The sequence below is a fragment of the Grus americana genome, chromosome 4, assembly GCF_028858705.1.
Source record: "Grus americana isolate bGruAme1 chromosome 4, bGruAme1.mat, whole genome shotgun sequence".
Lineage (NCBI taxonomy): Eukaryota > Metazoa > Chordata > Aves > Gruiformes > Gruidae > Grus > Grus americana.
The window spans coordinates 79525483-79541923 of NC_072855.1; the positions used below are offsets into that span (position 1 = coordinate 79525483).

The 16441-nt window shown below is 40.4% G+C and overlaps 1 protein-coding gene across 11 annotated transcripts in view; it reads right to left on the reverse strand.

The window, feature by feature from the left end:
* ANK2 (ankyrin 2) overlaps window positions 1-16441 on the reverse strand; it is a 345813-nt gene that overhangs the window by 42685 nt on the left and 286687 nt on the right. For 5 of the 11 annotated variants that reach the window (XM_054823151.1, XM_054823147.1, XM_054823148.1 and 2 more), the window contains 3 exons: window positions 15274-15376; window positions 14538-14641; window positions 2435-2659 (listed from right to left, as the gene is read on the reverse strand). In XM_054823151.1, the coding sequence (XP_054679126.1) occupies window positions 2435-2659; window positions 14538-14641; window positions 15274-15376 (432 nt within the window). Of the gene's footprint in view, window positions 1-660; window positions 760-2434; window positions 2660-10001; window positions 10038-10934; window positions 10977-14537; window positions 14642-15273; window positions 15377-16441 lie in introns of all 11 variants that reach the window. The other 6 variants (XM_054823144.1, XM_054823142.1, XM_054823152.1 and 3 more) reach the window with 4 other exon arrangements.

Sequence of the window (16441 nt, forward strand, 5' to 3'; positions counted from 1 at the left end):
TCGTCTGGGTTTCTATATTTCAGTATAGGAGATAAGAATTTGCCTTGTTGCCTTACAAGCAGATGTCAATATATGTATCAGTGTATGTGTCCATATATATACACACACACACACACAACACATATGTGTACGTATAATATATCCATATTTATATATACATATACATACATACTCTTAGAAATAAGAGAGAAAATACAAATGTATTTGTATATACGCTTCTCCGATTAGAGGACTCACACAGGTTACCATGTACATAGTAAATGTCACGTGTTCTATCATACTGGTGGCATCCAACATATAACTTATCGATTAATCAGCCCTTGATACAAAAAACATCTTAAAATTTACAGTAGATTCCTTTTTTTGGTCCCAATCCAGGTTGCTTTGCTACAGACAACGAGCACATAACTAGGAAGACTTCATGCCAAAACAAAAATGAAGGCCACAGTACTTTAAGAAAAAGATACAAACATACCACCAAAACAAAACCACATACCACAAAGGTTGAAAAAAATGGTCCACTAAGGGTTAGGTATACAAAATTTCAAATGATAGAAAGGGACAATATCATGGGCATAATGACATAAAAAAATCATATTGCAGGAGGAGGAGAAGAATGGGGAGGTCAGCATCCATCAATTTGTTTCAAGTCTCTCCTACCCAAGGAATTTGGTCCCAGGAGGCCCCAGCTGAAGGATTCGGCTGACCAAGCTTTCTCCCTCATTAAGTGGGGGAGGAGCCGTAGGCAGATGAAGTTTACTGAGTACATCCAAAGCAGCAGTGAAAGAAAGAACATAAATAAACTTTTATGTATTTTTTGTGCCAGAACGCCAGTGCCGTTGTCTGGTCCACAGAGTGGAATTAGGCTGTACACTGAATAAGGTTCCGTCCTAGCGATCACAATTTGGTGACCAAAATCAGCAAAATTAGCTTCGTTAATTTAGGATCTTTCCTTGCTTACGGGAATACACCGGGACTTTCGGCAGCGAACACAATGGGAACAGGATTTGGACCTCGGAATGCATCTCTGCAAACAGTACAGTAATTTTCTGATTTCCCTGCCGGTACAACGCTTAGAAAAACACTTGTAGGAAGGGCACAAAGATCTGAGAACGATTAAAACTGTTCTATACCCTGGTCTTCCAGGTGAGACGTTCTCATTAGATAAACCTATCTTTAAAAAGAAAACGGAAGACGTACTTAAGGTCAATTTGTGTGCGACAAAGATAACGGGAAGACTGAATGTGACAGCACGATATTTCTTCTGCTCTTTAGATTTCTTTCTGCTTCTCTTTAAAGAATAAGTGGCACAAAGCATCCGATTAGTCAGCTTGTTTGCCGTCACTTGTGACACAGAGGAGGTATCCTGTCTGCCAAAAGGAATGGTCGGCTTGCTCTCAGCCTCACATCCGCAGTGTTTCGGAACGGCTCTTGCTTTTTTACCAGCTCAGAGCAGCAGTGAAGTAGCCAAAACACGTCTTGGGTCCGTTCTCCTTTCACACTCCGTATCAAAGCAGCGGGCAGTTAAAAACTACCCATCAACTGTTTTCTCTCCCTAAGGTCAATCTTTTAGAAAAAGCACTAACGAAGATAGTGGCTCTGACGACTGCCTGTCATAAAAGCAACTGATTTGTTTCAAAATGGATTTAAACTACTGCTGTTTACAGAGTCACTTTTTCTTGAAATTTCTGAATGAAGCTATTTATTGTAACAAAAGGGGTTCCTTCAATCATCCACTTTTGGATGCCACAGTTGACAGGGAGAACAGTCGGTAAAACAAAGAATAATAATTAAAAAAAAGTGTGGATAACTGCTGCTTTCAGCTGAAAATTGCTCAAACAAGCTGAGCAGCAGACACGGATCTGATCTTTCTACGGGTTTTGCTGCATAGGACAAAAGAAATGGCCCAAAAATTCCAGGGCTGTCCTAATGCTTCATTTAGCAATTTCAACCCCAGAAAAATCAAAGGCACCGTGCTTCCCTGCTAGTCCAAATTACTGCTAGCAGAACACAAGTCTCTAAAACAAGCAGCTGAAACTTGTGTTGGATGTGTAGCGGGCTTTACATTTGGGCTTCAGATCAGTGCTGTGCTATTCCTGCTTTATACGCAGATGATTTAATTACAGTATGAACTGCCCTTTCTGGCTGAAAAGGGGTCTTTTCCCACTACAATATCACAACACTGAGTAACAATTATACCCAAGGAAGCACATGAACCTTAGCGCTACCGGTTAAAATATCCATTTGGAAAGGAAAAGGCGTAAAAGCTTTGTGAATTGTTAACTAACAACTGACTTGCGTTTCACACGACCGGTCTGTCACCATATGTTACAAACATCTTTTCCTGTTCAAGTCTTGAAAAAAGGAACCGTTTCAGTGCAAACAGACGAAAATAGACCGAACGTTTTCCTTTAGGCCATATGGCACCCCTTACCCAAGGAACTGAGCACCAGAAGGTCCGACTTCAATCAGGCGGCTGGCCAGACCTTCGCCTTCCACCATGGGAGGCATGGTGGCCAGCCTGTGGCGTTTCACCAACCGGCAAGTCACTCGCGTCGGAGCAGTGCATTTCCGCGGAGGGATAATGATTCGTAGTCCGTTATGTCTGCAACCTCTCATGGCACCCCCGCGAGCGTCCACCATGAAACTAACTAGGAAGCTGAAAAATCGGGGGGAAAAAAATTAGATACGCAACATATCGAAATCCCTTTAGCCACGTTCCACCTACGTTAACAAACTACGTACGTAAATACAGCTCTTTCTCTAGGTGTACAATTAGAAAAAGCCTTTCTCCCGTGTGAAGCGCCAAATCATGCTAAGATCGTTTATTAATTAAACTAATTAATCTAAAAGTTTGTGACGGAAAGTCTTATTTTACAGTGCTGCTGTTGGTAAAAATGGCAGCAGTCACTAACAGATGGGAGCACATGTGTACGTACCCATTAGAGACAAAGTCAAGTGCAAATATCACTACTACCTGCAAGCATCTATGCTGTAAAGTTGGCACTCTTCGCTCTTTAAATACTTTACGAGCAAATACATCTTATTGAAGAAAATTATTTATGTCTCGGGAATATAAAGCCAATTCTGATTGGAGGGGTTGTTGGGTTGGGGTTTTTTTAGGTTATCTATATAATTTTCTAGTTATTTCATAAACTATAATTTCTAACAAAAAATAGGTTTGGATTAAAAAAAAAAATCAAACTTCATTCTGGAGCGTGTAGACACAACTCGTAATACAACAGTGGAGCTAGCACCTATTTATGTAAAAAACCCCAGCATGTGATTATTGTTTGAAGACAAATTTTGGATTTTGGTGAGATGACAATAGCTACCGTCACAGTATAAGAGGTTTATTTATGGATTTTTGTTTTTCTGTGTTACTTTGCACAGGAATACAATGTCCCAGTGGAAAACTTAGAGATGCAGAAAGCCATCTACAGGGAGGCCTCTTCTAGCTCCAGGTAAATTATCTTATTTCTTTTTCTTTAAAAGGGAGAAAAACATTTCACGGAATTTCTTTTATGCTGAACTTTTTATAGTTCCATATAGAACCAACAGGTAGATTTTGACAGATATTGGGGACGTTCTTGGGAAAGGTGTAGAACTACTTCAATTCTTTTTTTTTACTGGTTTATGACTTAGGATCATGCCTGATGTGGGATGGGAATGTCAGGTTGCTGGAAGTGAAAATAAGAGGAGATGAGACAGAACGGTATCAGGCCTACTTCTAGCCACTAAAATAGAATCATCACATGGGGAGTCGCAGAAATGCTAGTGAAGGACCTGCAATAGAGGAAAAGCCCTTATAATACGAGTAACAAATACAGGTATTCTTCTACTGTCCCCTTGAGCGTTCTGTGCAACAAACATTGCATCCATTCATTGTCCACACGGCTACAAGTAATTCCACATGCTGTAAAAACACAACACTCCACACACCGTGCAAGTCAGAAAAATGGATGATGGAAAGGAGCCACAAGCGCCAGTCGGAAGCACACCATGCACCACGGATGCCAGTCTTTCTCACACATGCAGTCTCCTAGTCTACTGCCATTCATATACCTCTAGGTTTTGTTTAGTGTAAAAGTCTGGGTAGTAAAACCATTATCTCATTCCTTAGAGGTTGGTGTTTCTGTGGTTTTAACAAGGGGAAAAAAAAAAAAAGAAAATGAAAACATTTTACAGCTTTGATTCTCTGGGGATTAATTTAGAAAAATGGGAGCTTCCTTCATAAAATGCATACTTTATACATTGTAAAGCACAGGTGAAAGAAGAGCTTAAGAGATTCTAAACGTTCAGTTGTTGCAATAATGCTCTATGGCTTGCACTGCAATTTTCCCTTAACTGCGTGAAGTAGTGTTATCAAAGCGGTTCTGAATTAATGTTTCGGAGAATGGGCCCAAGTCTCTATTATAACGGGTGTGTCAGAGAAAGGTAGTGACACTGAGTGCTGGAAGAAGAGTGTCACAGTTTGATGCTAATACTATGAGCAACAGAAACACTACCCCCACAATCACCAGAACCTAATGAGTGCACTTACTGAATTAAATTGGCATTCACATTTTTCAGCGTGTAAGCTGTCACAAATACAATTTTTGGGATTCAATTATTTTCATTAGTGACATAATACTCAAGATTGTATACTTTAACGACAGGATCACCTTCTTGCACTGCCCATCACTGAAATATCTGTCTTATGTCCTCCTCAGCTTATGTCCCCACGTGTCTCAGCAATGCCAAAGCCACTGCTAACTGCTAGAAGCGTACGTACACGCAAAAGGTAAGGGTCCAAATCAAATAATCTCCCTTTTGACCACAATAATGGGTTCTGTCGCTCTTAATACGGTGCTCTTTCTCCATATAGTAATTCTTTTCAGACTGACAAGATAAGCAGAGGGCTGAAATGGCAGTGCCTTCTCATAAAGCACGCGTTACACAACGACGATAACTAGCTTGTGGTGTAGAACCAATATAAAAGCTGAAGAAGCAGGAGGAGTCTTTGATTTTGACCACTTGTAAAAAACTGGGATCTCGCCTCACACACACACAGTCATAGCCCTGTGTTCCCACACCTGCCAAACTTGGGATCTAAACCAAATCAATGAAAAATGGAGCACGGCATTCGTCTCTAGTAAGCACTTGAGATGCCTTTGCAGCTCGAGATAGCTATGTGTGTTCAGGCTTTAAAGGTACGGAATCCCAGACTGGTTTGGGTCGGAAGGGACCTCAAAGCCCACCTAGTCCCAACCCCCCTGCCATGGGCAGGGACACCCTCCCCCAGCCCAGGTTGCCCAAAGCCCCATCCAACCTGGCCTTGAACACTGCCAGGGAGCCAGGGGCAGCCACGGCTTCTCTGGGCACCCTGTGCCAGGGCCTCAGCACCCTCACAGGGAAGGATTTCTTTCTTTCTAACATCTAAAGTAAAGAATTTCTTTCTAACATCTAAAGTTGCAACTCTTATTTCAGTTTAATTTCACTGAATGTGCCTGGTGGGTCAGAGCAAGGTCTGTGAATCTGTCACAAGGTCTATCGCCCATCTGAAACCAACTATTGCTCCGAAGAGTGGAAAAACAGGCAAAGGGAAGTATCATTGGAAGGTGGACACAAAGATAACAACGGTTAGGATACAAACAGTAGGACATTATTACCATTCACTGTAACCCCAGCTGTTTCTATCATAAAGAAGATCTCAGTTATTTAGTAAATACGTATTTACTAAATAACAAGACACAGTCTGGCAAACGGGAACGTTCATCACAGTATACACCAAAACCCAGAATTGTGCCGTATCACCGAAACGGACCCCTCAGACGAAGCGGGAGATTCCTGAAGGGTTCGGTGATGTCCGGATGAGTCTGAAACCACCCACGGGACCGCAAGCGCCCTTGGACTGCTGGGCAGCAATTCGGGCAAACACAGAACAGTATGAGGACGGCATAGAAAGATCAGTGCCGGTTATCACACTAAACACGGAGGAGCCGGCTCACGAAACCAGCTGTATACTACTATGAAATTTCCGGAAAATAAATTTTGGAGAACTAGCATGAATATAGTGCAAAAGAAAGAAACTGAAGGGGAAAGTTCCTCAGCACCAGAGCCGTGGCATGAAAGTCTGAAAGGATAGTACATTGATGCAGGGTTTGCAGAGCTGACACAGAACGTAAAAATTCACCATACCACCCTGTTTATTTCCCAGCCTTTTGCCACGTTCATTTTTTCATCCACCTATTTTATCCTATTTCTTTTCATCTCTTTCTGTTTTTTAAATCAGCACATTTCGCGTAATTTTGGATATGCAATAGAGTGAAGCAAATCATTCATAAAAAAGCATCTTCTGAATCATAGCAGCCTCTTTTTCTGCCCCTTTGCTACGTAACGGGGCATTTGGATGGTGACATTACTGTTCCAGGACTGGAAAAGCAAGCTTTGCCCTCTGAAAGGTCTGTGTATATCAATATGCGAATAATTCATATAAAACTAATGCATGACATAAAGCATGCTTTCTGAAATGTGCATTTAGGAAAGTGAATAAAACTGCATGACTAATATAAAGGAAATGTAAAATGTAAATTCATTATTTTGTTGCCCACGCATGCACACATTATTTTTCCTCTCCCTAATGTTTCTTTTACCGGATGTTGTGAAGTGACAAGACTGAGACAGGAAGAGATTGTACTCAAACGAGTAAACAAAACTAGCAGGAATTAAGCCATCGCTCTAGGAAGTGGTACCTTTTCATTATAAATTCCCACGGTCAAAAAGAAAATAATACATAATATTAGCATATGAAGAACCCTAACATCATATATACTCCCTGAAGCATAGGTGCTTCTCTTATTGCATGCAGGGAGACAGTGTTTTGCTTTCCCATCCCTGAGAGGTACCCGTTCAATCTTTGCATCGGTCTTCCCTGCTCTGGCTTACAGCTAAGCACTAGACGATCATCACTACAAGAAGAGAAGAAAGGAAGTATCCTAAAAAAATTAGGCTGATAAATGTTCCTTACGTGCTTCTATGATAATTTATTATAATAGTTAAAATGAAAGAAAATGTCAAAGAAAGCAAAATAACCCCCAGGAACTCCATGTAGGTATAAAAGCTACGATTTTCAGAAGGGGTTAAAAATGGCATAATAGGGGAAAGGAAAGCCTTAGCGGGGACTAACTACGATTAGGAAAAAAATGAGGTAAAACCAAGGACAGGGAAAACAATATAAATAGGAGAAAACTTTTGGACAGGTGATAATTAAGAGAACATTCTCGTGAGCCATTTAAAACAAAGGTGGCCAAAACCAGTGAACTGGTTGATCAAGCCATGTGTCAAAATTACACGTGCTTTCCATCAGCAACAGTCTATTTCAGAATACATTTTAAATGTCCTTCCTATAATAACTATACATAGGGGAAGCATCCTTCTTTAGCACTGACTTTAGTTTACCTTGGCAACCCATGGCAAGAACCTGAAATTTCAATTAAGTGACGGTTCAAAAAGCAAAGCAGATGATGGGTTAAAGCAGCGAAGTCAAAATTTGTATGTCAAGGGTGACTAGGGCAACGGCAAGATGATCTTTCTCAGTACTGAGACAGCTTTTGAGTAAGTTCCATTTTCTGCCAGTTTTAAAGGTTCAGTTAGAAATGATGCAAGATACAGACGTGTGACCCTGACAGTCTTGCAAACTGGATTGATACTGAGCTTTCGTGAGATTTAGCAAGGTGGTAGTCCAATATAATAGCTAAATCAATGAAACAAATGAGGCTTGGAGAAATCATTGCCTTCTCTCTTTTGAGAGAAGAGAAGGGGAAATCAGGATTTTTATTTTTATTTTTAAAGAAAAAATCAAGTACAAAAGCAATTATTTTCTAGGAATAAGTTATAGACTGCAGGGGAGTCTACGCATGCTTCTGTTAAACACATGGTTAGCAGTTAGATCAAGCTTCATCCCTTCTCCTCTAACTTAGCAATACTTACTCATAAATTAGAGAGGCTATTTCATTCTCTTTAATTTTACAGCAATTAAAAACTACACACTTGCCATATGAAAGGTAACTATATCAAATAACACTGGCTGCAGCATCCTCCTGGTTGAGGACACGTACAAAACGTCCCTAAATCTTTCAGGCGCTTTCCACGCCTTCTACAGAGAGCAAACAACAACGGGTTATCTAATGGCTCCACTTGAACAAAACACGGACAATATATATGCATTGGATTTATCCACCTTACAATGAGAAAAAGGTGTGGTGTACTTTCACGGAATATTTGTATTTCGGCCCCGAGCCAGAGTTATTCCCTTTGCTGAATGAAATTTCATATGGATTCATATGGAATTAACTTGGTTTTATTCTATATCTATGTTCATTTGAAAGATAATAGCAGGATAAACAAATAAAAGATGGATGTGTCAACACTGGGGGCAGGGGGGGCGCAAAAGAAGATACTTATTGTGTGATTTGCGAAGAATCACTGTTACGTAAACGGCTTTGCAGAAGAGTCACAGTGTCGGGTGGCTGTGAACGCAAGCATGTTGGCACTCAAACGCACTTCTCGTTCTGCAGAATCACGTCAAGAGCCATGCAAACCTAGCAACGCGAAGTGTTGCTCTAGAACAGGCACTAGTTCTTTGAACACACAAAACCAGATTAGGCAAAATCAATACACCACCACTTCCATACGCTCAGTTCAGGTACGATGACTCTTTCAAACTAGCTAGGCAGGCACACGTGCTCTCATCGGGTAGCAGAAAAGCTCTAACTAAAGCACATCCACTGTAGACACGTTTAAGAACTTTTCTGCGTACGTCATCTTAATTTTTAAAAGCAACTGGGAAACAAGGAGATAGCAGCATTCAGTGTTAGTCGCACTGTGAAGAAGCAGAAACAAACAATCAGGGTGCTTCAGGCATTGTAAAGTGTTCAGCTGGAGAAGGAAAACTGACAGAGAGTCTGAAATTAAGAAAAAAGGCCTTGATCCAGCTCCCGCCGGTCAACGGCAAGTCGTTCAACTACCTCAGCGTGCTTTCCATCGGGCTGCAACTATGCCATACGTAAACAAGGCAAAATACACCTTCCAGGAGGACAAAAAACATGATCCTATGCAGGAAATCACTATTAACTTCTGTTACGCTCTCTTCACTGCGCTAGCCAACTACAGAGAGACTGAGTGATATCACCTAAAAATACAGGTTTGTAGCGTGGGGGTTTTATTTAGCCATTGAATAATTTTGCACAGCTGAATATTTGAGAAGATTTTCACCTTTCTACGGTTATGCTAAAGGAGCCAAAGAGGTACCGTGCCAATAAACAGTTTGCCAAGCGAAGATAATCTCCTTTGGGAAGGTACCGCGCAGGCGTCCCGTGCAGGATGCAGCGTGCCAGTGATTCAAGCCCCGATTAACCGAGGTCACACAAAAAATGCCTGCGGCACGGGAAATTAAATGTACCGGGTCTGCGCTGTTATTTTACTAGTTCCAATACAGTGGCGCAATTTGGAAAATGTGGCTTAGGGAGTGGCTCTGCAATATTTTTTATGTATACGAGTGAGAAAAAAGGCCCACTTTGTAATTTAACAGTTGAAACTAAACTTATCTACAATGGTTTGTGTTGGATTATTTGGGAGGGGGCTGTGTGTGTTTCCTTCTTTTTAATTAAGCTATGCCACCAACAGAGAAAATGTATTGTTAATTAAATCAATGGTTAAAACAATCTAGGAATGTATAAGGAGCTTTGTTAAGATTTTTTTGCAGTGGACTTATTGTGTGTCCGGTATTTTTTTTTCTAATAGAGGACACAGCAGAGGGGAGAAAGTGGACACTTACACAACTGTGTAAGAAGAGAAATAGGGCCTTGTGTAACTATTACCACTGGAGCAGATTGTTTTTTCTCTCGGCTAACGTGCACTATCAAAACACTAAAGCATCCTGAAGTGAGGTAAGAGAGAAGGATAAATAGGGTGGGTGAGAAGTGCAATGTATTAAAGAAAGAAATTATGCAGAAGTTCACCTGCTGTTGTCATGATCAAGACATGGAGAAGAGCATCTGCAATAGAACAGATGATTTAACATCAAAAAGGAAAAGAAAGGGGAAAAAAAAAAAAGAATGAGTTAAATGAAATACCGAAATAGCGGAAAAATGAAACAGATTTCTAAATTAAATACGTGAACATATACATATATATGCATATTCATTACATGTGGGAAGGTAGGAGTGAGTATGGAAATTAAGCCTACATAAAACATCCTTGGTTACAAATGGTTTCTACTACTACAGCAGTAAAGCTAGAGCGATCTGGTTTCTCTACGTACATTCTTAAACTGGAAGTCAGATACCCAAACCGTACAGTTAGATTCTGAGTAAGTCTTTCAGAGCCAGAGCAGAGGAAATGCTGCTTGGTTTCGGTATCCACATCTAAACTTTGGACCGTGGTATATCAAAGGGTAAGGTATCTAAGGTAATTCCAGGCAGTGTTTCTGATAACACAATAAATCGTGGATTTTCTTCTCTTCCAATTTCCTATCAATATATTCTGTCCTCCACTTTCTTCCATTTCAACATGTTTCTTGTCCTCCTTTTGTTCTGCACTACAGAACGACAAATTTCAAACGTTCGGTTTGACCCGTTTAGGCTCCGAGTAACGTGTCACACGGCCAGTTAGTTTTCTGAGGTTGCTTTTTTATTACGTATATCTCCATTGCCATTTTCTTCCACTGACATGAACAGCAATTTGCTATTAGTGAAACACACCTGCTGGTTTCCCTCATTGTAACTTTCTCAATAAAGGTCATAAAGGCAACCGCAGAATTTGAAATAATTTCAGATTTTAGAAATGACTATCAGCTGGTCGCTGCCAGGTCCTGTTTCCAGGAAATTAATCTCACATTGGGGAAAACAATATTATGGATTCAAAATATAACACTTGAAATATATTTTGTTTACCTTGTTAGCAAGGATCCAGTCTCCTTTTTGGCAGACATGCAGCTAAGAACGATAATTCACATTATTTGTCACAGTTCGAGCTGCCCACTCCCTCATCCTTCTCCCTTTTTCATTGATGGAAGCAACAACTTCCAGAAAGGTAAATTCACTGATAATATCCCAACTGGTTAATTTTGTGAGATACAAGTACCAATACACTTGGGTTATCTATTCGTCAGCTAGGAACTTCTTCATCAAATTATATAAAAGAAATCAGTAGCTTTCCTTAAAGAGGAATTTTACTGTGAGCAAGTCAGAGCTGGAAAACCTGCAGAGCTGCTACATATCTTGCTCTGGAACACAAAAGCAAGTTAATATCAAAGCTCCTTCCTCCCAGTGCCGTGCTCCTGACAATAGGTCGGATTTGCCTCTCCTCTCCTCTACCATACCTGTACGCATTTGTCAGTAAAATTCTTACAAATAGAATCTATACAACTAAATTGCAGAAACTTTTTACACTGTATCACCAGAACCCAAGTATGAAAACAACATCATTTTGCACATAATTTATACTTTAAAATTTTACGGTTAGCCTTATCTTTACCATTCACACTTAGCTGCTGTGGGTGATAGAGATATAAGAATATGAGACTGGCAAGCAAGGTCTAAAATGCTGCGAGTGAAAAGAAATCTTTCAGTTCAGTGGTTTCTTGCTCCCAAATGAATGAAAAGATACGTGTTCTTCCAACAATAGGATATAGTGAGGTATGAGATTAAAATTGTGAAATGCACTTGCATTTATGTAGACATTAGTTGCATGTCTCGTAACGCTTTAGCAGGAAATTATACACAATATCCCCTAGTATTACCCGCAAAGCAATAAAACTCTATCTCATTGGATAGTTAGCACCCAAACTTTCTGGCGTATTCAGAGATCCTTAGCTTTGCTCGATATGTAAGATCAGATAGTTTGATCAGGAGAAGCAAATCTGATTTGCTGAAAGGAAGTTTAAATGCAGGAATTTCTACTTTTTCCTTCAGCCAATGTTCGAAACTATTTGGAACCTGTTGGCCGTGTAAAATGACCAGGAGCTGTTTATGTTGAGATTGTGAGCACCAGAAGAGTGTCACCTCTTAAGAGAGAATCATTTTCTTGGTTTCAAAGTGGCTACCAAAGACTGACCAAAGATCTTGCTTTTCTGTCCTTAGCGATGAAATGATCGACGCATTGAAACGTTACATTTAAATTTTAAATGGATGGTTAAAACTTCTTCCCCTTCTAAAATTTCAGATACAGAAGTTTTGATTAGTTCTGCAAAGGCTGAAACATATGCCTGTGACGTTCCACACCAAGAGAACAGTTCTCTATAAATTTATCCTTTTGCTTGGGGGTGTTAGACTGTGATCCACAGAAACACTTCCCTGCCGTGGGAGATCAGTAAGAACCCAACAACGATTCGGGGTTAGCCACTCAAGCAGGGCAGGGAGAGAATAGCATCATTTTTTTCCCTCAGATGGCACAGAAAACAAAATTAAGATCATCCGTGCCAAATAAATTACCGTCCGATACTTTGCTGACGTGTTACTTTATAAAAACACGGTCTGAATTCACTGCGTTTCCAGTGTCTTGGGCAAAATCAAGGCCATACCCTTGCTTAAAGCCACTAACAACATTTATAGAGGATTTCTTTTCAAACACTAAGAGTTTTCTCTCATGACAGACAGATACCACTTCAGTGCGTGCACCTGAAATGTCAGCAGCGTTGCTAGCTCGTCAGAACCTGGTAACAGCGCGTGTCTGTGCGCGAAGGGGGGTGTAGGTGACGGGAGGGCTATAAGTGACAAACATATTTGTTGTTGTTCCAGCTAAGCGAATGCAGCGATCATGCACGCAGTACTTCAACCATCGTTTCACTTTTAAAATAAGGTCTTACAAGCGAAACTCTACTAGTCAATGTGTTTTCCTAAAAAACAGATGTGAACAAGATGCACCCCGACAGTTTAGGATAACTTAACGGCTCAGACAAATCTAAGCAAGATCAAAATGACCTGCTGTACAGTCTTCTCCAAAGGCTGAGTAATCATTATTACAGGTTTCTTTATTACCACATTTAGTGGCAAGCTAGTTGGTATGTAGAACAAGAAGAACAGAGTTTGTGTCGTGTTAAACGTCATTATTTCATACGAGGCTGCAGAGAGCGTTGCTCCGATATTCTTATCCTACCACTAGCATCTTGGTCATCCAAAAAGATCTAAATATCACTAATATTTTTGAAAAGAAAAACACAAAATGCTTGCATATCCAAGAAATAAATGCCACTCTTCTAGAAAAGTGTTTAGTTCATCCCTTGCAATCACTGGGAAGACCTACCTTGCTGAAAGTGAAAAATAATACCTCCTTTGGAAAAAGTCTGTAAACTGCTTAGGGTTAGAATAAACCACCAAAACCCTTTTAAAGCTTACATATTGACATACATATAAACACATGCGTACTGTACGCATGAAGTACTTTCATTTAATTTGTTAGTTTTGGAGCTCAAGAAAAGCAAATCCAAACCAGACTGGTCACAGCCAAATACCCTGCCACCAGCTAACAACCAAACCACCTTCTCATGTATGTCACAAACCAGCCCAGGTGCAGCTGCAGCTATGACAATATTGTTCCTCTTCTAGACCAGGACTGCCTGTCGTTCCGAGTGGGACTCCAGTGCTATTTTTTGAAAGATATGCACTGTAAGACTGTTGCAAACTCATTTGAGACTAACAACAACAACAATCTTTCTCCTTGTGGTGTCCAGCCACGCTGCATACAACATAGCTCCGCAGAAATTAAATGCTTTCTCGTGACATCCATTTCTTATGAATTCACCTGCACATGCCTCATCAAATCTGACGGCAGGGCACAAGCGTAGAATTCAGTGTAAAGAATAAAATTACTTAAAACGCAGTAAGGAAGAGCACTTAAAACCACTGCGCTCACAGATTTTGAGGCCAACCAGGGTAAGCTTTGTTACGCATGAATTTGGCTGGGCCTGCATTTTCACCCGTCTTGCTCCATTTCAATGAGCTTGCCTAAATGCAAATACTTACAAAGAGCCCGTGGTGAGAATGCATGAACATAGTGGCCAAATATGTGTAAAGCACATGATATTTAGGTTGCTTGTCTATGAGATAGTTCACGTAATTTAAAATCCTTGGTTTCTTTTTTCAGTAATCATGCCAAACACGAGAGTTGGTGCTCACCTAAACTACTTCACTAGCATAGGAATGACTCACCATCTGGACCGATTAGGCCCTCGGTCTCAATAATTACTAACTTTAAAAAGGCACTGTATTTATTTGTCCGTAAAATTCACACAAACGCGTGTGTGTGCGCGTGTCAATTATCTCGTTCGTTCCTCTTGAGCTTGACCGAAAGCTCACTGACTTGCAGTGATTTCAGCGCATAGTCTTGGTCCTCAGCCTTGCTTGATTGTCACAGCTTAAGAGATCATAACAATTTATTGACAGCTCTAGGAGGCAATGAATTAAAATACAACCCCTAGTTAAGCATTAGTTGAAGCTGCTGCCACTGCAGGTATTCTGTTTCTCTTTTTTTAGTATAATGCTAATTGATACACTCACCCTGAATGAATAGGGCTGGAAGAAAGAGCCACATTGTCCAAGTTTTCAGGGCCCCAGCTTAAGCGATATGAATTCCTTTCAGCTTCTTTGGCCAGAGTTGTTACCTTGGTAAGCAAAAAACCCTCCTTTTTACTACAATAAAATCAATTAATCAACCAAACAATCAGATGACGTATTTCGCATAGTACCGCCTAAAGCATTTAAACTTTTTTAAAAAAGAAAACAAAGGAGTAATGACAGCATTAAGATATTAGAACCCCCTCATTGTAACATTTTGTACTTGCTCAAAGTAACCATATCTTAGTGGTCCCAGTGAAATGAAAGCTGTGATTTACCGAAGTGGCACTTCCTAAATCTCTTTTTTTTTTTTTCTTTCTTTTTTTTAACTACAAGCATGTTTCAGGATAGTCTCTTTGAGGACAACGGCCTTCAGTTCATTAGATCACCTGAGTATTTAGCCCAGTGGCTGTTAGCATCATTCAAAAATCAGTTAAAATGAAGAAGATCACAAAGACAGTCCCTGTGCTATACTCCCACAGCTTCTCCATTTAGTTTGGAACAGAGTTCAGTATTGCACAGCATAATACGCCCTTAAATATCAATGAAAATTAGATTTGTATCAAAATCAACAAAGCAGCATACACGACATGGTATCATTAGTACAATCTAAACTGTAATCATTTTCCTATTTCTGTATTTACCCAACCGGTAAGTGAATTTAAGAGAATTTGCTTACCTGCTGGCTGGGGATTACAACCGTGTCGTCGATCATGGCACTGTCCCTCAGGTAGGAGGCATGGCTCAACGTGTGCGACCTGTCTGAACTGAAGGATCGCAGGCTGGTAGGTTGGTAGGATGCCATAGCAATATATCAGCAGTACAGATGATGTTGGAAAGGTGTCATGATAGATCGAGTGGGAGAATGAAAAAAGCGTGCTATTAGCAATATGATGCAGCTTCCAGGGGGAGTAGATAATAGTCACGGGGGGGAAAACAGAGCTGTACAAATCTGTGCTGTGCTACCTTTCTGACCAAGGGCCACAAAGTCTTTTGACTGACTGACTTGCTTCAAAACGCAGAACCTAGAGATTTATCTAGACGACGGTTTATTTTATACTCACAAATACTTTATACTTGGCTTTGTGGCAGGATAATCTCCTGATAATAAAGAGCATGAATTTCTTTCAAGTAAGGCTCTTTGGAGAAGTTCTCTTTCCTGCTTCGTCACACAAGCAAACCGCTACGGAAAACCTGAAGAAACGCTGACATGACTCTCTCCGAAGCTTTGTTATGATCTAGTCTCTCCCCTTAAAACTGTAAATAATTGATATTGTCCCCTGGAAGGTACACACAGCAAGGTGAACTGTGGCCAGCCGCAAGCTCCTGTGTAAAACAAATTTCCTCCTCCCTATGCCAACAGCATCTTTAGAGAGGCAGTCCAAATGCGAGCACTGTTTTCTTTGTAAGTACACACAGCTCTACAGAAAACCGGTTGCTGTAGCAATGCGAGATGCAAGGCAGTAAATAAGCTGCTTCCAAGCACTGGCTCAGAATGTAACTGCAGCATCCACCAGCAAAAAGCAAAAAAAAAAAAAAAAAGCAAAAACACAAGACACCACAGAAGGACGTATTGAGGTAAATGGGGTTGCTGCTACCAAATAGCACCAGCTTCGTCCTTTAAATATTTACTAGCAGCAGTATTACAAGAGTGATTTTTAACAACAGATCAGCCACCTTCAGATGTCGTACGTGCGCTCTGTGATGTTGTTCTGTATCTTGAGGAATATAGTACGTATAACTGAAGGCAGCAGGTTTATTTTCATGGCTTACACATCCATGAGTAGTACTCATAATGACTAACATGCTGGCTCAGAACAATAGGCCATTTATCCAGATACAAAGTT